The sequence below is a fragment of the Oncorhynchus masou genome, chromosome 33 (assembly GCF_036934945.1).
Source record: "Oncorhynchus masou masou isolate Uvic2021 chromosome 33, UVic_Omas_1.1, whole genome shotgun sequence".
NCBI classification, from domain to species: domain Eukaryota; kingdom Metazoa; phylum Chordata; class Actinopteri; order Salmoniformes; family Salmonidae; genus Oncorhynchus; species Oncorhynchus masou.
Window position 1 is genome coordinate 6,294,839 of NC_088244.1, and position 22,532 is coordinate 6,317,370.

Genomic DNA, 22,532 nt, shown 5'->3' on the forward strand with positions numbered 1-22,532 from the left:
CAAATGATAGTACTGTAGTAGCCGACTCCCTGCTGACCTAAAACAAAGAACCCTTTCATTTAGAGTATGTTGCGTAGTTGCTTTGGTTTTACATCAATTATTAATTTGTATTGTTTCTACTTAGTGGATGTAGCCAGATGACCACTAGATGGTGTTGTCACACTTCATAGGCCTTTCATAGCCCATGTTAGGTGTAGCCTATTTGTATGTAGGTTATATCCTCATGTAGCTGCACTTAAATTACATTTTATTCATGCTTTTCCTTTCATCTGTTTCATTGAAAATCACGGTCACAGAGCTGATCTCTAATGTTAACAAGGTCCAATGAGTCACTGATTAAAACCGTTCACAGTGGAAGACGTTTGATAATTGTAGCAAAGCTCTCTGCTATTTCTATTGTTGTTCAACCGTGAAAAGGAAAATAAATGTATGCCAATAAATTTAGTTTAGTTTTGCGCCAAACCTTTTGTTTACAGCTCTACTCTCAACATTCATGCATTTGTTAATTAAAAGTATAAATACAAAGTAATCATATGTTAATTCATAAATAAGTTAAGCTAAATAAACTAAATACTAACTTTGTCCTTGTAATTAGTGGGGTACTTCATGTTTCTCGGTTGGAGATGTTGACAGGCACATGGAGGTGAGGTTGAGACTCCGTATTTGAACTGTGTGGTGTTTCACGCCAACCTGTTGATTGTCCCGGGGGGACATTGAAATGTGAATTGGTACATTCCATGGTGATGTGCATCTTCATCTTCTTCTATGGTATAATGGCGTTCGCAAAACAATTGGATGTACATTCTACCACCAGAGGTGGATAATAAAAAGGAAATCATTCTAATAATCATACAAATTATTAAAAAATGTATTTTAAAGAATATTGTCCTATATTATAATATATTAGTAAATACCTGTGAATAGTGCAGCCTGTCTTAAAGAATATTGTTATATATTAATTCATTTCAATATTTATTCTTTCAGATATTTCAAAGCAACAACTTTGTTTGGAGAGATGAATTTGAGCACCATAAACAATCTCATATTCTGATGTAGCATCTATTACATTCATACTCATCATTAAAGGGAAGGTTATCATATTCTAATGTAGCATCTATAGCATCTGTAACATCTGTAACATTCATACACAACAATATGTTTCATTACACATAAGTCACCAAGTTGATCAGGAAGAAACAGCAGGAGGTAGAGTGGGGAGGTGCTGGGAGTAGGAGAGGGACTCCATGGTGTTGATCAGGAAGAAACAGCAGGAGGTAGAGTGGGGAGGTGCTGGGAGTAGGAGAGGGACTCCATGGTGTTGATCAGGAAGAAACAGCAGGAGGTAGAGTGGGGAGGTGCTGGGAGTAGGAGAGGGACTCCATGGTGTTGATCAGGAGAAACAGCAGGAGGTAGAGTGGGGAGGTGCTGGGAGTAGGAGAGGGACTCCATGGTGTTGATCAGGAAGAAACAGCAGGAGGTAGAGTGGGGAGGTGCTGGGAGTAGGAGAGGGACTCCATGGTGTTGATCAGGAGAAACAGCAGGAGGTAGAGTGGGGAGGTGCTGGGAGTAGGAGAGGGACTCCATGGTGTTGATCAGGAAGAAACAGCAGGAGGTAGAGTGGGAGGTGCTGGGAGTAGGAGAGGGACTCCATGGTGTTGATCAGGAAGAAACAGCAGGAGGTAGAGTGGGAGGTGCTGGGAGTAGGAGAGGGACTCCATGGTGTTGATCAGGAAGAAACAGCAGGAGGTAGAGTGGGAGGTGCTGGGAGTAGGAGAGGGACTCCATGGTGACTCTGAGGAGGGTGTGACAGATGTCAGGCGAATAAAGATGGAAAGATCAGAGGAGGGTGGAGGACAAGGAAGAGTTAGTAGCAATTCAAGAACACTTCCTTCTCAGTGATCTGAGGATTGTGGAGCGATTTGGTCGCCCTAGACCAGAGGTACCGTCCTGTATTTTTTTCATTCCAATCCCAATCTAGTCCACCTGATTCTAATCAAATCAAATTTTATTTGTCACATACACATGGTTAGCAGATGTTAATGCGAGTGTAGCGAATTGCTTGTGATTCTAGTTCTGACCATGCAGTAATATCTAACAATGAATCTAACAATTTCACAACACCGACCTTATACACACACACAAGTGTAAAGGAATGAATGAGAATATGTACATAAAAATATATATGCATGAGCGATGGCCGAACGGCATGGGCAAGATGCAGTATATGGTATAATCAGGTTAGTTACAACTGGGGCTGGAGTGAAAACCAACAGGAGGGTAGCTCTCCAGGAACAGGGTTGGAGAGCCCTGGTGTGAACCTACAGGAGGGTAGCTCTCCAGGAACAGGGTTGGAGAGCCCTGGTGTGAACCTACAGGAGGGTAGCTCTCCAGGAACAGGGTTGAAGAGCCCTGGTGTGAACCTACAGGAGGGTAGCTCTCCAGGAACAGGGTTGAAGAGCCCTGGTGTGAACCTACAGGAGGGTAGCTCTCCAGGAACAGGGTTGAAGAGCCCTGGTGTGAACCTACAGGAGGGTAGCTCTCCAGGAACAGGGTTGAAGAGCCCTGGTGTGAACCTACAGGAGGGTAGCTCTCCAGGAACAGGGTTGAAGAGCCCTGGTGTGAACCTACAGGAGGGTAGCTCTCCAGGAACAGGGTTGAAGTGCCCTGGTGTGAACCTACAGGAGGGTAGCTCTCCAGGAACGGGGTTGAAGAGCCCTGCCCTAGACTGATGTGTTGCTCGACCTCTAGTTCCTACCACGAGTCATTATGTCCCTTAGTTATTGTTTGATCCTTTTATCTTGTTCTTTAATTTCCTGTTGGTGCTTTGAATGTCTGAATCAGATCTGAGTTAGAGTTTGAGGTTTTTTAAATGTATCTGTAAAATTTGTATTTTAGTCCGTGCTGACCGACATGGAGTATCCCACCCTGTCCCTCTTCAAACCCCTGCTGTGTGTAGACGGCTCAGGAAAACTCTACCGATCCTCTAACATTGAGGGTGCTGTCCACTTTAAAACATGTAATCCATTATGGGGGTCGACATTCATCAGGCATCTCATTTCTAGGACAGTCACACACACATACAGTTATCACACACACATACACATTAGTTATTATTGTTGGCTTACTAAAAATCAATTGATCAGTTCCTCACTGATGATTAGTTCTAAAATTGTCTTTGTCTTGGAATTTGTATCTTTGTGTGTGTGTGGATTTTAGGTGACTCCAGAATATGTGAAATCTGTGTCTCACCAGAACGACACCTCCTTGGTTCTAGAAAAGTCAATTTCATACAGCAAGACGCTGACCAAGACTTCCTCCTGTTCCGTCAGCAACAAAATAGAATTCACCTTGAATGTGTCGGTCAAAGCAGGGATCCCGGATCTGGTCGAGGTGGCATCAGGGTTCAGCTTGACCGTGGGAGTGGAGCAATCCACCAGCCTGCAGAAGACAGAGACCATAACAGAATCAGGTACCATCAACGTGAAGATCCCTCCAGGGAAGACCATGGATGTTGAGATCACAATGGGGAGAGCAAATATCGACCTCGACTACGAGGCCATAGTGAAAGTCACCTGCATGAATGGCAGTCAGCTGGTCTTCCCATCTAAAGGCATCTACACTGGTGTGGCTTACTCTTCATTGACCTTATCCACAAAGGAGAGATGAGTCAAGTGTGTGACTTTATGAATAAAAAGTGCAGTGATAGAAATTGACACCATGACTGATTCTTTGTGTGCCTTTTCTGTTATTATGATCATCTTTGAGTGATTCTAATTGAACCCAGTTTTCTTTATCAGCAGAGGTTATAACAATAGGTGGGTCTTTCCTACAATCCGATGCCTTTTGTGTCGCATGACATTTTAGTAACACTTTGTATGACTTATTGAACAACATTAATTTCAGAATGTTTAATGGTTAGACCCCCATTTACCATAAACATAATGTTATCTAATTTGATTTCGTGAAAGATATGTCTTGTGTGTTTGCCTTATCTCAGTATAGTTTTGCCTTTCACATACTTTTCATAAATATTGTAATTATCATTGCGTTCTCTTTCTAACAAATTCTTTATGATTAACACATGCAGTCACTCACACGTGCACATTCACGCTACACACACATCTTAACTTTAATTTAAATACATTCCCCATAACTCAAGATGTAAATATTGGACTACCCATTGTGTAGAATACAAGCAGCATCTCAGCTGCAATGAACAGTATTTCTGTAAATCTAGTCACTATGGGGCAGCAGGTAGCTCAGTGGTTAGAGCATTAGGTCTTTAACTGAAAAGTTACTAAAAATGCAAATGTTATTTAAATTACCTTTTGATGCTGGAGCACCTGGGGAATATACTTAACAATATATATCAACATGTAAAGTGTTGGTTTCATGACCTGAAAACATCCCCAAAAAGTATTTCTCAATGTCGCAGTTTTGCATTTTCCTTTGGCCAAGATAATCCATCTACCTGGAGGTGTGGCATATCAAGAAGCTGATTTAACAGCATGATCATTGCACAGGAGAATTTTGTGCTGGGGACAAATGGCCAAACTAAAGTGCAGAATACAATGCCACAGATATATGAAGTTGAGGAAGAGTGCCATTTCACATGCTGAACACAGGAATGTTCACGAAAGCTGTTGCCGAGGAATTTAACACCTCAGCAATCCTACAATCTACGCTAGATGCCCTCAATCTCACGCAAATAATCAAGGAACCTAAGAGACACAACCCTAAATCCGTAACAATGGGCACCCTCAAAGATATCATCCTGAACAACTTTCCCTCTAAATACAGCTCTGCTGTCTTCAACCAGGATCTCAGGGATCACTGCCTCATTGCCCTCATCCGTAATCGGTCCGCAGTCAAACATCCACCCCTCATCACTGTCAAACACTCCATTAAACACTTCAGCGAGCAGACCTTTCTAATCGACCTGGCCCAGGTATCCTGGAAGGATATTGAACTCATCCAGTCAGTATAGGATGCCTGGTTGCTCTTTAATTGTAAGGCTAGGGGGCAGTATCCTGAATTTCCGGTTGACTGACGTACCCAAAGTAAATTGCCTGTTACTCAGGCCCAGAAGCTAGGATATGCATATAATTGGTGGCATTGGATAGAAAACACACTGAAGTTTCTACAACTATTACAATAATGTCTGCAAGTGAACAGAAATGATATGGAAGGCAAAAACCAGAGGGAAATCCATCTGTACATTTTTTTTGGGGGGGGGGGGGGTCACAGGCTATTTCAATGCAAGCCTTTGGGCTATACAAAAAAATAGCTCCCAGATTGCAGTTCCTATGGCTTCCACTAGATGTTAACAGTCTTTATACAGGGTTTCAGAACAAGTGCTAGTAGTTTTTCCAAGGTGTGCTCATCAGGAAAGGTAGGCTTTTGGTGCACGTGAATGAGGCTCTTTGTTATTTTCCTTTCCTATTGAACACCTTTCCGTCTGAAATATTATTGTTTATTTACACATTAGTCTACCTGAGGATTGGATAGAAACATTGTTTGACTTCTTTGGACTAAGTTTACCGGTAGCTTTTTGGATTCCTTTGTATGCATGTTGAAGGAGTGGATTACTGAAATCAACAAAAATAGACTTTTTGGGGATATAAAGAAAGACTTTATCGAACAAAATGAACATTCATTGTGTAGCTGGGACCCTTGGGATTGTAAACAGAGGAAGATCTTCAAAGATTTTCAAAGGTAAGTGATTTATTTTATCGCTATTTGTGATTGTTGTGAAGCCTGTGCTGGTTGAAAAAGTATTTTGATGTGTGTGGCTATCCTCAGATAATCGCATGGTATGCTTTCGCCGTGAAGACTTTTTGAAATCTGACAACGCAGTTGGACTAACAAGAAGTTAAGATTTTGAATGATTTAAGACACTTCTTTGTTATGAATGTTTAATATTACGATTTTGTCATTTGAATTTCCAATTACACCGGGTGTTGTCGACAGGTGTCCCGCTAGCGGTTCGCGATCCCTAAGAGGTTTTAACAAACCTCCAAATGAGCTCCAATGCCATACAACATTCCTTCCATGGCCTCCAGCTGCTTTTAAATGCTAGTAAAACTAAATGCATGCTCTTCAACCGATTGCTGCCCGCATCCGCCCGTCTGACGAGCATCACTGCTCTGGACGGTTCTGACTTAGAGTATGTGGACAATTACAAATACCTAGGTGTCTGGTTAGACTGTAAACTCTTCTTCCAGACTTATATTAAGCATCTCCAATCCAAAATTAAATCTAGAATTGGCTTCCTATTTTGCAACAAAGCCTCCTTCACTCATGCTGCCAAACTTACCCTCGTAAAACTGATCCTTGACTTCGGCGATGTAATTAACAAAATAGCCTCTAACCCTCTACTCAGCAAATTGGATGCAGTCTATCACAGTGCCATCCGGTTTGTCACCAAAGCCCCATATACTACGCATCACTACGACTTGTATGCTCTCGTTGGCTGGCCCTCGCTACATATTTGTCGCCAAACCCACTGGTCATCTCTAAGTCTTTGATATGTAAAGCTCCGGCTTATCTCAGCTCACTGGTCACCATAGCAACACCCACCAGAAGCACACACTCCAGCAGGTTTATTTCACTGGTCATCCCCAAAGCCAACACCTCATTCGGCCGTCTTTCCTTCCAGTTTTCTGCTGATGACTGGAACGAATTGCAAAAATCACTGAAGCTGGAGACTTATATCCCTCTCTCAGAGCAGCCTACCGATCACGGTACCTGTACACAGCTAATCTGTAAATAGCACACCCAACTACATCATCCCCATATTGTTTTTTTGTTGTTGCTCTTTTGCCCCCCAGTGTCTCTTCTTGCAAATTAACATCTATCACTCCAGTGTTAATGCTAAAATGTAATTATTTCGCCTCTATGGACTTATTTTTGTTGCCTTACCTCCCCAATCTTACTACACTTGCAAACGCTGTAGAAAGACTTTTTGTATCGTGTCATTGACTGTATGTTTGTTTATCACGTGGGTAACTCTGTGTTGTTGTTTTTGTCGCACTACTTTGCTTTATCTTGGCCAGGTCGCAGTTGTAAATGAGAACTTGTTATCAACTGGCCTACCGACTAAATAAAGGTGAAAAAAAAGAAGCAGTTGATTACAGGCAGCATCCGCACTGAGCTAAAGGCTAGAGCTTCCGCTTTCAAGGAGCGGGACTCTAACTCGGAAGCTTATATGAAATGCCGCTATGCCTTCAACCATCAAACAGGCACAGTCATAACAGGACTAAGATCGCATCGTACTACACGGCTCCGATGCTCGTCAGATGTGTCAGGGCTTGCAAACCATTACAAACTACAACGGGAATCACAACCGAGAGCTGCCCAGTGACACGTGCCTACCAGACGAGCCAGTTCGTCAGCGCATGAGTGCACCAGCTGTTCCGGAAGACTGTGTGATCACGCTATCCACAGCCAAGGTGAGGAAGACCTTTAAACAAGTCAACATTCACAAGGCCACAGGGCCAGACAGATTACCAGGAAGTGTACTGCAAGCATGCGCTGACAAATTGGCAAGTGTCTTCACTGACATTTTCAAGCTCTCCCTGTCCGAGTCTGTAATACCAATATGTGTTAAGCAGACCCCCATAGTGCCTGTGCCCTAGAACACTAAGGTAACCTTCCTAAATGACCACCGACTGGCAGCACTCACGTCTGTAGCCATGAAGTGCTTTGAGGGTAGTGCGAACGGCCCATACATCACTGGGGCCAAGCTTCCTGCCTTCCAGGACCTCTATACCAGGTGGTGTCAGGAAGATCCTAAAAATTGTGAAAGACTCCAGCCACTCTAGTCATAGACTGTTCTCTCTGCTACCGGAGCGCCAAGTCTAGGTCCAAGAGGCTTCTAAACAGCTTCTACGCCCAAGCCAAAAGACTCCTGAACATCTAATCAAATGGCTGTCCTTGACTATTTTGCTCTGACATGTACTGTCAGCTGTGGGACCTTATATAGACAGGTGTGTGCCTTTCCAAATCACGTCCAATCAATTGAATTTGCCACATGTGGACTCCAATCAAGTTGTAGAATATCTCAAGGATGATCAATGGAAACAGGATGCACCTGAACTCAATTTCGACATTCATAGCAAAGGGTCTGAATACTCATATAAATCAGGTATTTCAGTTTTGTATTATTAATACATTTGCAAACTATTCAAAAATCCTGTTTTCGCTTTGTCATTACGGGGTGTTGTTTGTGGAATGATGAGGAAATAAACAATTTAATACATTTTAAAATGAGGCTGTGCAATAATATTTTAAGATAAATACACAACGCAGAGGACTTGAGGTCAACAGGGAATTAAGGATCAATGGAAATAGTTGTTTCACAACGTTGACATCAGCAAAACGCTCACCACACGATGCCATATGCGTGGTCTGCGGTTGTGAGTCTGGTTGGACGTAGTGACAAATTCTCTAAAACGACATTGGAGGCGGCTTATGGTAGAGAAATTAACTTTACATTCCCTGGCAACAGCTCTGGATGACATTACTGCATTCAGCATGTCAATTTCACTCTCCCTCAACTTGCGACATCTGTCGCATTGTGTTCTGTGACAAAACTGCACATTTTATAGTGGCCTTTCATTGTCCCCGGCACAATGTGCACCTGTGTAATGATCATGCTGTTTAAACAGCTTATTGATGTGCTGCACCTGCCAGTTAGACAGATTATCTTGTCAAAGGAAAAATGCTCACAAACAGAGATGTAAACAAATGTGTGCCAAAAAAATCTGAGAGAAATGTGTTATTTGTGCATATTGATATTTATGGGATGTTTTATTTCAGGTCACTAAACATGGGACCAACACTTTACATGGTGATATATATTATTGTTCAGTCTATTCCCCCAGGTGATGCAGTGGGACCAACACTTTACATGGTGATATATATTATTGTTCAGTCTATTCCCCCAGGTGCTCCAGCATCAAAAGGTAATTTAATTAATTCCAGGATTTGCATGTTTGGATGTTTTAGAACACTTACTCATTCAAGTGTTTTAGAACACCTACTCATTCAAGTGTTTTAGAACACCGACTCATTCAAGGGTTTTAGAACACCTACTCATTCAAGTGTTTTAGAACACCTACTCATTCAAGTGTTTTAGAACACCGACTCATTCAAGGGTTTTAGAACACCTACTCATTCAAGTGTTTTAGAACACCTACTCATTCAAGTGTTTTAGAACACCGACTCATTTTGACAATTTTCTACATTGTAGAATAATAGTGAAGCCACCAACACTATGAAAAAACACATACGGAATAATATGTTTGAGGTCAGGTGATTGTGGAGGCCAGGTCATCTGATGCAACACTCCATCACTCTCCTTCTTGGTGAAATAGTCAAATTAACTTTTAAGAAGGCACACCTGTTAATTGAAATGCATTCCAGGTGACTACCTCAAGGAGTTGGTTGAGAGAATGCCAAGAGTGTGCAAAGTTGTCAATAAGGCAAAGGGTGGCTATTTGAAGAAATCATTTTGATTTGTTTAACACCTTTTGGGTTACTACATGATTCCATATGTGTTAGTTCATAGTTTATGTCTCCACTATTATTCTGCAATGTAGAAAAAAGTCAAAATAAAGAAAAACCCTTGAATGAGTAGGTGTTCTAAAACTTTTGACCGGTAGTGTGTGTTATCATGTCATGGAACACAAAGGCACCGTATTGTAGGAATGACCCACCTGTTGTTATACACTCTGCTGAGACAGAAAGAAAGAGCTGAGTCAACATGGTTCAATTGGAATTACTCAAAGATGATCATAGTAACAGAAAAGGCACACAAATAATTAGTTAATTCTATCACTGTACTTATTATCTCTCCTTTGTGGATACCCTCGCTGAAGTGTAAGTAACACCAGTGTAGATGCCGTTGGATGGGAAGACCAGCTGACTGCCATTCATGCAGGTGACTTTCACTATGGCCTCGTAGTCGAGGTCGATATTTGCTTTCCCCACTGTGATCTCAACATCCATGGTCTTCCCTGGCGGGATCTTCAGGTTGATGGTGTCTGATTCTGTTATGGTCTCTGTCTTCTGCAGGCTGGTGGATTGCTGCACTCCCACGGTCAAGCTGAACCCTGATGTCACCTCGACCAGATCCGGGATCCCTGCTTTGACCGACACATTCAAGGTGGATTCTATCTTGTTGCTGACGGACCAGGAGGAAGTCTTGGTCAGTGTCTTGCTGTATGTAATGGACTCTTCTTGAACCAATGAGGTGTCGTTGTGGTGAGACACGGATTTCACATATTCTGGGGTCACCTAAAATCAACACACACACAGACACACACACAAAGATACAAATTGTTCAGACAAGACAAAGACCATTTAAGAGCTAATCATCAGTGAGGAACTTATCCATTGATTTTTAGAAAGCCAACAATAATAACTCATATGTCTGTATGTGTGTGTGACTGTCCTAGAAATGAGATGCCTGAGGAATGTCGACCCCCATATTGGGTTACATGTTTTAAAGTGGACAGCCCCCTTAATGTTAGAGCATCGGTAGAGTTTTCCTGAGCCGTCTACACACACCTGGAGTTTGAAGAGGGACAGGGTGGGATACTCCATGTCAGTCAGCACGGACGACTTGATGGTGTTGATGAAGAGGAAGCCCATGCAGTCGATGTCTGAGCCAGACCTGCCCTGCAGCCCCAGGCAGATTCCAGACCCCACATCTATGGTGTACTCAGTCTTCAGTCCCCAGCTGGTCATTGTTTTCAAAGAACTCCCAGTTCTCACTCGTCGTGAACTTGATGGCACCCAGACGTGTGCCGGCGCCGTTACCCCACAGCGACAGCTTGGTGATGCGCTCGCCGAGGTTGAACTCAAACTCATTGAAAGTGTTCGCATCTCCAAAAGTCGCTACTTTCCCGTCAGTCAGCTCCGCCCGCACAGCTTTCACCTGCGAGTCTCCCACCGCCACTCCGATCTTCTTGAGTGTGGCACCGTTGTTCAAGCCGTGGAATTCAAATGGTCTGCCTCCTTGACCACCTATTAGATCCCGTGTGGTTGCCATGTGGAGTGTGTGTGTGTGCGTGTGCGTGCGTCAAGTAACCTAAAAAAATACAAATTTGTACACATAACTCTAAGCTCCAACTCAAAGGAGATCTGATTCAGACATTCAAAGCACCAAAAGGAAATTAAAGAACAAGATATAAGTATCAAACGATAACCATAACGACTCATGATTGGAATTAGAGGTCGAGCAACACATCAGTCTAGGGCAGGGCTCTTCAACCTTGTTCCTGAAGAGCTACCCTCCTGTAGGTTCACACCAGGGCTCTTCAACCTTGTTACTGAAGAGCTACCCTCCGGTAGGTTCACACCAGGGCTCTCCAACCCTGATCATGGAAAGCTACCCTCCTGTAGGTTCACTACAACCCCAGTGGTAACTAATCTGATTCAGCTTGTCAAACAGTTAATTATTAGAATCATGTGGACAAGATTAGGATCTGAATTAAAAAATACAGGATGGTAGCTCTGGTCTAGGGTGAGTAAATTGCTGCACAATCCACAGGTTACAGAGAATGAGACATTCTTAAATTGCGCCTAACTCCTCCTTGTCCTCTACCCTCCTCTAATCTTTCCATCTCTATTCCCCCAGAATCTATCACACCCATTCCTTCCTCCTCAGCTAGGAACCTCAGAGTCCCTCTCCTACTCCCAGCACCTCCCCACTCTACATCCTGCTGTTTCTTCCTGATCAACACAATGGAGTCCCTCTCCTACTCCCAGCACCTCCCCACTCTACCTCCTGCTGTTTGTTCCTGCTCAACACCATGGAGTCCCTCTCCTACTCCCAGCACCTCCCCACTCTACCTCCTGCTGTTTCACCTGATCAACACCATGGAGTCCCTCTCCTACTCCCAGCACCTCCCCACTCTACCTCCTGCTGTTTCTCCTGATCAACACCATGGAGTCCCTCTCCTACTCCCAGCACCTCCCCACTCTACATCCTGCTGTTTCTTCCTGATCAACACCATGGAGTCCCTCTCCTACTCCCAGCACCTCCCCACTCCACCTCCTGCTGTTTCTTCCTGATCAACTTGGTGACTTATATGAAATGAAACATATTGTTGTGTAAGTGAGTGGGCCTCAAGCACTTCTAAAATTATTTCAGATGTTGCTTATAAATACCAAATGATCATGAATCATGATGAGTATGAATGTTACAGATGCTACATCAGAATATGAGTTGTTTATGCTGCTGAAACTCACCTCTCCAAACAAAGTTTCTGCTTTTAAATATTTGACAGAATAAAGATATAATTAAATTAATATAGAACAGAATTGTTTAGGACACAGGCCACAGTATTCACAGGTATTCAATAATATATTATAATATAATACAATAATCTTTAAGACAGGCTGCAGTATTCACAGCTATGAATTAAGATATTATGACAATGTCTAATATAGAACAGGGTCTGTCAAACTTTTAAAGTATACAGTATGTCCGATTAAGTCTAACATTCATATTTAGTCAAGTAATTCCTAAAATATGACTGTTAATAATTAAAACTTCATTTCTGAAGGTAAATCGAAACTTTATCTGAGTGTAGTGTGCTAGCAATGTAACAGCTGCATCAGTGGTAGTGTAGTCATGATTTGTATTGCCCTATTCTTGAACTAGGTACTTTAAGTCCCTAAATATTAATATCTATGATCTCAAGGTTGCGCCTGCTCTTCTCCAGATTGCCTGGTAGAAAGTGTAGACAGACACTCATAAACACTTTAGACACTAGACATGTTAGAGCTGCAGTGCAGTTCACCTTCACCTGCAGTTTAATAGTTTAGAATCTGTCATTTCAGTATGAAATACTAGTTGTGTTAGTCAAATCCAGATGAAAAGGAAAGCTTGGTATAAAGCACTACACTCAGTCTACTATATAGGAACAACTAAACATCATACTATCACACCACATCTGCATATCTGAGTCAAATGAATCCCTGTGATAATATAGTATAAATACAACATGAACATGCAACAAGAAATATGAATAGCTATAGAAACCTGTGTTTAGTCACTCACCTGAACACATTACACAGGATCAGCAGAGCTAGCTAGAGAAACCTGTGTTTAGTCACTCACCTGAACACATATTACACAGGATCAGCAGAGCTAGCTAGAGAAACCTGTGTTTAGTCACTCACCTGAACACATATTACACAGGATCAGCAGAGCTAGTTTGGGAGATAGACATATATGGAGTATAAATATTGTAACACAAGAAAGAGATACACTTATAGAGTGCATTTGCCATTCTGGTAAAATACATTGTCCATTGTATAGGAGATGTGACCAGAGGAGGCCATAGATGTATAGAATAGTTGAACACTAAACAGACCACATGAAGAGAAGGAGACATGTAGGCGCCAAGACGGCTGGACACACCAAAAACTAGAGGAAACACACAGTCTGCTGATCCGAGATAAAGACACACATACAAAGGAACACATGGAGCTAATTACAGGGACAAAGCATAGGTCATAGGTTAGAGGGACGTATATTAGTTTTAGGAACAGCAAGGGTCTTGTAATCTGCCGAAAGCAGATGTGGGCGTTACTGGTCTGAACAAACAAGACGCACGGATTGGATGTAACTGTATTTGCATTGGGGGATGAACTAAAGATGTATGCATGGAGATAAAAGGGAGAGGGAGAGCTCTGGAGGTCGTGGGTCCCGTGGGTCCCGCGGGGCTCTCCGACTTATGATACGGGTGTATTAAAAGTCTATCATTGAATTCAAAGTTCTTGGTCGTGTCATGTTTGAATCGATTGGCCACTACATATTGGCGAGCTTTGCCAGGAATTTCAGGGACTGAAGACGTTCTTCGCTGGCCATGGGATCTTTGGGGCAATCTGGCAAGACAAGGGTGGCCACCCAGCTTTAAACAAGGTAAGCTGAAATGTCTGCGTAGATTGCCACAAAAGATCCTGTAGCAGCAAGGGGAGCGTCAAGTAGGTCTCTCTCTCAAATTTCCTAAAAACCATAGAAACGAAAGAACTTTTGAATTCAATGAATCACATGCATGTATATAAGCTTGGGAATTGTATAAATACTAATGTGTATGCATGTTTAGTTTGTAAGTAAGCGGGGGCTGTGAACTTCGCTGGTGTCGGGTGCTCGGACGGTGCGAGTGTGTTGCGCTCTCTGGCTGAGTGGTTGGAATCAGGCACAGGGCTACAGCTGTCTGCTTATATGTTTAGAAAATAAATAAGTAGTGAGATATAGATAAAATATTCGTGGCTACCGCTCTATGAAAGAGGTCTGAAACGGATGGATATTTAGAACGGGGAAAACGCTCGCCTGATTGTGCAACGTTCAACTGAAGAAGGAAATCCTACGAATATAAAACGCTCTGCCTAGCTAAATGGGGGGTTTATAAATCAGTAGGTCGCGCCACGATTATAAAACGCTCTGCCTAGCTAAACGGGGGTTTATAAATCAGTAGGTCGCGCCACGATTATAAAACGCTCTGCCTAGCTAAACGGGGGTTTATAAATCAGTAGGTCGCGCCACGATTATAAAACGCTCTGCCTAGCTAAACGGGGGTTTATACATCAGTAGGTCGCGCCACGATATTGCTCTAACGTAGAATAAAGATCAATACGGGGTGGATGAATAGGATATGAAGACAAGCTGATCCGATTAGACAGTAGTCTCGTCATGTCGTAAAAATCCTATAGGATAATACCAGTTTATATAGAGGAAGTGTATTAAGCTAGGGGATAAACTATAGGTCGTTTTTAGGTAAAAACGAAGGGTATGAGTGAAAAATCCTATAGGATAATACCAGTTTATGTAGAGGAAGTGTATTAAACTAGGGGATAAACTATAGGTCGTTTTTGGGTAAAAACGAAGGGTATGAGTGAAAGATCCTATAGGATAATACCAGCTTATGTAGAGGAAGTGAATTAAGTTAGGTAATAAACTGTTTTGTTATTAGGTAAAAACAAAGGGATTGAATGAATGCGGTAATATAATTCTTTGTGATGAATGAGCAGATTAGAAAGACGAGGAAGAACAGGCTGTGTGTCTGTGACCAACTGGGAATGCGCTGACCTCTGACAGTTAACTAAGTGTAATTTGAGAAAGAGAGCGCATTTAACTCTCAATGCGAAGTAGGAAGAAATAACTTAAAGATATACAGATTAAAATATACTGGTTAAAATAAATCTAGGCGGTCAAGAATAAAGTGAGAAAAGTGCATGAAAATAGAAGTCTAGAACACATATTAAAAAAGCCCTGTAAACGAAATAGGAAGCTGCCATTTTAAAACAGTCTCAGGAATTAAATAGTAAAATAGGCTAAAAGAGAAAATAGCAAGCGGATAAATAAAGAGATAAGAAAGTGCATTATATTATAAATAAGAAATGGGATTTAATACACTGAATAAAGTTAATGTAATAGTATAAGCAAAGATAAAAACATAGTGATATTTGAGGTGCTGTACTAGAATAAGACATTAGAGCTTCTGTAATATTCAGTAATACAGTTGTAGACATTATAGAGTAGGTTTTACTAGGGTTTTAATGGTGATTGAATGCGTGGAGAAGTTGTTATTGGCGTCAAAATACGGAAAATAAACGTATATGAGAAATCACAAACGTGGTAGAATTAGTTAAGAAGAAGAGCAAATTGTAGTGTATGGGTGTTTTCAATTTCTAAGGGTAGGATACAGATGGCCGAGCAGGGAGGAATTGTGCGTTCTGTGCATGGCTGGATGTCGCATGCTCGGGAAAAGTGAGGGGATTTTAGTATGTGTGTTACTGTTGCCTTGCTGATTTAGAGGGTGGCATGGTGAATGTTAACGAAATGTACATTTCTTTTCCAGAAAAAAGGGGTTACATTTTCAATGGGTTTTCAGTTCGGTTTCAAATTGGGTATGCAGAAGGATGGAAATGTTTTTGAAAATATATTTAAGTTGTTTCTAAAGAAAGGAGAGTGGAAACATTTTAATGGTGTCAAATGCCCTGGATCCTAAGAATTTCCCGTGAAGACTGATCAACTTCACTAGAAATTGTTGGAACAGGTGGGAGTTAATTATAAAATGATTGAGAAACACCAGTCTCTATTCAAAGTGTACCATCACTTTGAAATTCTATTATTTTTTGAATTGAATAGTTATTCAAATTGGTTTATTTCAATTTTAACATGGGTTCATAGGAGAAATTATCAGTTCCCTGGGGTTATGGTCTTTGGGTAAATCCTAACTGAGGGAAAAGTTTGAGCATTTAAATTAGGACTATTTTCTGTTGTCCAGATGCTGGATAAACAACTATAGATAACTGTAAAATGGGTCTAGTTGCGGAGAATCTCAGTCAGGTTCATAGCATTGCTGTTATAGTGGTGAGCGGAGCAGTCTTACAAACTGCGATCAAGGGTTCGGTTCCCAGCCGAGGCGTTAATTAAAAATATATCTGAGTTCTTGGTGGTAATTAAATTGTTTTGCAGAGAAAGTTATAGTCACTAGTATTGGTATAAGATATAAACTGAACGTATTAAATAGTTTGTTTGGTTCTAATTGAAAGACTAACTCATTCAACTTAAAATAAGGGTGAAGTGATGTCTGTTCACTAAATTATCTGTTGGGAATAATATATTGGGAATAGAGTCGTAATTAAAATGCTCTGAATAATAACGGGGAAATAATTACGATAGATTTGGGCCCATTGAAATACATTTAGCGATTTGGAAGATGAGAAATGTTGATTGATGTTGTAAACTCTAGTTCAGGATTCAACAGATGTGATAAATTAGGGTTGGTTCATTGAACCCGAAATACTGTTGCTGTAGACAGCCAACAATTCATTGAAAGTCATTACGGATTGAGCCAAGGTTGAGCGCTTGTTGATGACATCACTCGCGAGGCACTGTTGTCGCCACGGACTGGGGGTACCGGAGAAAATTGTTTGTGTCTTTTAGAAGGACAATGCGTGCATTATTGTTTTGAGTCACTTTTCAGAAGTCCATATACCTAATTGTTTGATTCCTATGAGACTGGTTATTCTAGGAGTTGATTCAGAGGGGAAGAAGTAATACAATAACGTTATCGGGTTAATTGTATCTAAGGATAGCATGTTCATTTAAGTAATCATATACATTGACGTTGTTTAAAACGTATGATTAATGATTTGAGTTAAAGGGGAATCATCATTAGGTTTAGTTTATAGTTCACTTTTGAGTTTCTGAATCGGAATTAGCATAGTGAATGCTAGTTAGGAGTGTTGTGTTCTTCTGGGAATATTGATGTTTAGGTGTCTCAATTTTGGATGTTTCCTGGGATTATAATCTTGGGGAGAATGAGGCCATAAACGACCAAATTAAAGCAGGTCTGCAAGTATATACACCTAAAACCATTGTTAGGACTATTTGTTTTGGTGCAAAGGTATTTTAAAGAGGCACACTCAAATATGGAATTGTTTGAGTTTTTATTTTATGAGTTTTAAATTACACAAGTTAATTTTGATTTTAAGGATAAAGGGTTCTTTAATATGTCTAATGTAGCATTGAACTTGACTATTAAAGGGAGAATTGGACATGTGGAAAATTAAAAGGGGCTCCTACATGATGATGTCAGATATAAGGATAATTTACTAATCTTACCTAAATCATTGTTTAAGAGTAGGCACGGTTGTTGCCTGGGCAGAGCCAGGTAACAAAGGGGGGATGGGTAAATGGTGTTCTAGGATAGGATGTGACCTATGGGATAATTAACAGATAAGTTGGTCTTGTAGGGACAATTAAAATATAGGGACAATTCTAAAAGTAAATAGAACATTACACACACCTAGATTATGGTAAAAATAATAAGTAGTGGCATTTTGAACACTAGAGCAAAAGTTTGAGAAGCTTAGGACTTAGTTTTGTTAGGATTGGATGTTCTTTCAACTGGAAGACACTTGACTGATTATTCTTACCGCAGGTGTTGTAGGGACCATAATTTGGCTATCATTATGAATATTTTTGTGGCAAGAGGCCAGGTATTTGAGACAGAATGTTTACATAACAGAATGTTTACATAGGGCTGTTATTTAAAAATTAAGATTTAGTGATCCTGCTATATGAAGAAAGTCTGTTGTCAGGAAATAACCCATGTGTTAGTGTGTATGTCCTCAGGAAAAGACAGCACATAAAACGTCAGATGGAAGGGCATGGGCTGAATTCTGGAGACTGAGTGTACATCAACATACACCAGGCTGGGGATATACCTCTCTAAGGCACCTGCAGTGGTAAAGATCGTCATGTCTCTCTTTGATGGGTGCATAAGTTTCACAAGAAGTAAGGTCCAGCTGAATAATGGGTGAGCTTGAAAACACCATGACAGAGGACGTGAAACAAAACAAAAGAGAGAGAGAGAGAGAGAGAGAGAAACTAGATTCCACTGTAGACATACTGGGTTGAGTTTGGGGGTTATTTGTTTTATTTGATAATGTATCATGTGAATAAGGATAGATGGTAGTTTTATTCAGTGTTGAATTAATTCAAGAAGAAATAATGTTGATTAAGGTTATGCACAGGCTTATCAGTTGATATAGAGCAAGTGGGGAACTAAGTAAAAAATGACATGATTTGGGAACACCTCTCAGAACCTGTGGCTGAAAGGGGAAGACTGGATAAAAGCATGAGGAAGCTAATTAGGGCCTCCATTTTTGTAGAGTCCAGCAGAAACACATCCTGGAAGCATAGAGTCAGGTGAAGAGAGAGTGGGAATTGTCATGGTCTTAGATTTCAGTATTTATGAATACAGTCATGCATAACACATAACATTGTCAATACTGTTATGTTGTGTTTTTTTGTTTTCTAAGTCTTTTGTTTAGGAAACCAGATGGAGAAGGGTTCTCCAGCTTCAGCTGGAATGTCAGTTTATGTGATGAGTGATGGAAGTAAGAGAATGTATGGTGTAATCATAGAACAGAGGCCATAAGTCTTTAAGTATGAATGCCCCACAGAAAGAAGGCAGAAACCTGAACCAGGACGAGAGGTTCCACATCTGATGATCCAAGGGGACCAGAAGGACCTCTCCCAGTGATACCAGGAGATCCAGTCTACGTTCGAGAGTATTCCGAAGGAAGTGGGATCAGCCGAGGAGGGAAGGACCCTACGAGGTGGCAGCAGCCACAATCACGGCCGTCCAAGTGAAAAGAAGCAAGACGTGGTATCATCTAAACCACTGTACCCGAGTCCCGACGGAGAGAAGGACACAACCATACAGAGATGGGGACACAGAGGATGCTGATTCACCAGATGGGACCCCGGAGGGAGCAGGAGCAGCGGAGACGATCAAAACGCCAGAGAGGAATCAAGAAAATGGCAGACCAAGCCAAGATGCGATGAGTGAGCCAACTAACGCACCCAGAAGAAGCACCAGGGGAAAAGAGCCTGAAAAGAAAAGAGACAAACAACCAAAGCCTCCTCCAGTATGGCCAGAAAGCCCAGAAGTGGGGGAGGTAACATGTCTGCTACTTCTGATGGTATACTTGTTGGGGCAGACTCTGTTGACGGAAGCCCTCTACAGTGGGACCCCGAGGTCTCGCCTAAAGAATGGGAACATCTCTTCCCGGAAATGGAAGTCTTCCCAGATGGAGGCTCAGTTCGGCCTGAGGAGGGAACAACAGGAGAAGAGAGTGGAGGAGAAGCCTTACCAAGAGCAGAAGGAGACATCTTACAAGATGAAAGGAATGGGGATTTCCCCACAATTGACTTTTCAGCTCTTACCTGATCTCCATAATGAACCATTGGAATTAGGACCACGAAAGAACAGTGACAATGACAGAGTAAGAGCAACTGAGGACAATAGGAAGATAATGCACGCACGCACTCACAATCAAGATAAATGATAAAAGCAGGAAGAGAAGAGAAGAACCTGTCGAACGAGGTAAAAAGACAGGACCTGTTGATAGGTTTAAGTTTCATGTTCCGCCACAACTTCTAACAGAACCAGGGGAACAGAGGACAGTTCCTGTATGGGAGAAGAAACCTGTACCGGAGGAGCCACTCTGTGGATGGACGCGTCATATAACAAAGGGAGAAGCTGTTTGGGACCTCAAAGGATGTGACCTGACACTAACCAAACGTGTGGAAGGCTGGGAGTTTATCATGAACAAGATAACACCAGCAGAAGGTGAAGAATTTGTAGTTGAAAATACAAGAACAGGACTGAGTGAAGGAAACAGTTACGAATATGTTGAATTGGGTCCTGTGCCAACACCTAAACAAGAACAGCTTGTGACAACCAAAGCAATGACAACAATGGTGGTGGCTGCTGTAACGACCACAGCAACTACCACTGAGATGACACCAACTGCTCTTACCAAGCAGACCACGGCAACCACAAAGACACCTGACACATCAGAGCCAAAAGGATTCTTTAATGAGATTTGGAATTCTTTTTCAAACTCAAATGATATATCTCATGACAAGAACATTGCCAAGATGACAGGTATAGATGTATCAGACTCAGAATCGTTCAAAGACATCACACAGGAAGAAGAGGTGAAAAACGAATGGTACTAATAGGCTAAGTATAAGGCAAACAGGCACAGAATGGACAATTGTATATTGTGTAGTAAATCACCTTTGTCTGATCTTTTGACAGTACCTGAACCTGCATCATTTGAAGAAATGTGTTAAATATAAAATGTTCAATGTTCAGAGAAAATACTACATTCCTTTGTGTGACATAGAATGTAGGATTGCTCGAGGGAGAACTAGAGGCAGGACTGTGTTGAACAACATTGGTTTGGGTGACAAGGATTGTGCTGTCAATAACATTTGAACTGAATTAAATGGACCTTTGTTAGATGGAAAGACTGTGATTAAAGGAATATATGAATGTTTTTACAGCCATAACACCGAAGGTATTGATATAGGTAACACCACTGTAGAATGTGATACTATTTGGGTACTAGAGACTGCAGGGGTTCGTAGAAATAAAGATAAAGGGTTGGTGAGGAATAAAAGAGGGTTGTGTGGTAAAATAACTCAGGTTGCGCCATCTCTTATTATGCTAAATTATCAAGACAGTGGTATTGTGGATAGTTTCTGGATGTTTGGTAATCCAAACTGCCTGTATGGAGTGGTCTCTGGAGGTGGTTACACTTGCCAGGGTTTTCATAAGGATGGTTTACATGTATATGCTGACATTCCAAGTTCATAGGACAGTCAACTGATACGTATCCACGAAAAGGGTCACTTCCGTAGTAAGTACGACAGGTGTTATGTAAGGTCTACTTTTGCTCACGGCCTTGTGTTTTTGTATGTTTTGTTGAATGTTTTTATAGGTATATCGATGAATATATCTGGTTTCTTTTAATTAAAAGTTAGTTTTGCCTTCTGAATAGGTTAAATTTAAAAACATGTAGGTAACAGTGGGATGTCCCGGTTACAAGTGTCTACGGACCATGTCCTTAATCTTTTAACAGAGGTTGGTATCATGTGTGTCTGAGAGGGAGGATCATGTTGATAGCTTAAATTTAGAATGATGTTGTGTCAATTTTATTTTGTACCTACATGCTCATGCTTCAACAAAATGTTATGTATTTCTTTTATTGTTTCTAAACTAGATCTTTTACTCTTATGTAATACTAGAGATGTTTGGTCTAAGTTAATTAGGAAGCTTTATTTTTGTTAATCAGCTGTTGGAATTATGCTCCATATATGTTTTTGGTGCTTATTAAGCACCAGAGGGGGGTTATTTGGGAGATAGACATATATGGAGGAGCATAAATATAGTAACACAAGAAAGAGATACACTTATAGTGCATTTGCCATTCTTGTAAAATACATTGTCCATTGTATAGGAGAGGTGACCAGAGGAGGCCATAGATGTATAGAATAGTTGAACACTAAACAGACCACATGAAGAGAAGGAGACATGTAGGCGCCAAGACGGCTGGACACACCAAAAACTAGAGGAAACACACAGTCTGCTGATCCGAGATAAAGACACACATACAAAGGAACACATGGAGCTAATTACAGGGACAAAGCATAGGTCATAGGTTAGAGGGACGTATATTAGTTTTAGGAACAGCAAGGGTCTTGTAATCTGCCGAAAGCAGATGTGGGCGTTACTGGTCTGAACAAACAAGACGCACGGATTGGATGTAACTGTATTTGCATTGGGGGATGAACTAAAGATGTATGCATGGAGATAAAAGGGAGAGGGAGAGCTCTGGAGGTCGTGGGTCCCGTGGGGCTCTCCGACTTGTGATACGGGTGTATTAAAAGTCTATCATTGAATTCAAAGTTCTTGGTCGTGTCATGTTTGAATCGATTGGCCACTACATATTATCATTGAATTCAAAGTTCTTGGTCGTGTCATGTTGGAATCGATTGGCCACTACACTAGCTAGAGAAACCTGTGTTTAGTCACTCACCTGAACACATATTACAGAGGATCAGCAGAGCTAGCTAGAGAAACCTGTGTTTAGTCACTCACCTGAACACATATTACACAGGATCAGCAGAGCTAGCTAGAGAAACC

At 41.4% G+C, this 22,532-nt stretch overlaps 1 protein-coding gene and 1 pseudogene across 1 annotated transcript; one reads left to right on the forward strand and one right to left on the reverse strand.

The window, feature by feature from the left end:
* The first annotated feature begins 1,716 nt into the window (after nucleotides 1-1,716).
* LOC135527634 (aerolysin-like protein) lies at nucleotides 1,717-3,666 on the forward strand. The gene is made up of 3 exons (XM_064956122.1): nucleotides 1,717-1,812; nucleotides 2,896-2,952; nucleotides 3,217-3,666. The coding sequence occupies exons 1-3, from the start codon at nucleotides 1,717-1,719 to the stop codon at nucleotides 3,664-3,666; spliced, it is 603 nt and encodes a 200-aa protein (XP_064812194.1).
* Nucleotides 3,667-9,849: 6,183 nt separating this feature from the next.
* On the reverse strand, nucleotides 9,850-11,056 carry LOC135527505 (aerolysin-like protein; annotated as a pseudogene).
* Nucleotides 11,057-22,532: the final 11,476 nt, after the last annotated feature.

What these genes read in the sequence shown, in the direction of transcription:
- LOC135527634 (XM_064956122.1), top strand. Translation starts at nt 1,717, where the DNA reads ATGGTGTTGATCAGGAAGAAACAGCAGGAGGTAGAGTGGGAGGTGCTG. An exon ending in CTGAGGAGGGTGTGACAGAT is followed by an intron (nt 1,813 to 2,895) that starts GTCAGGCGAATA and finishes TTTGTATTTTAG; the next exon opens with TCCGTGCTGACCGACATGGA. An exon ending in TCTTCAAACCCCTGCTGTGT is followed by an intron (nt 2,953 to 3,216) that starts GTAGACGGCTCA and finishes TGTGGATTTTAG; the next exon opens with GTGACTCCAGAATATGTGAA.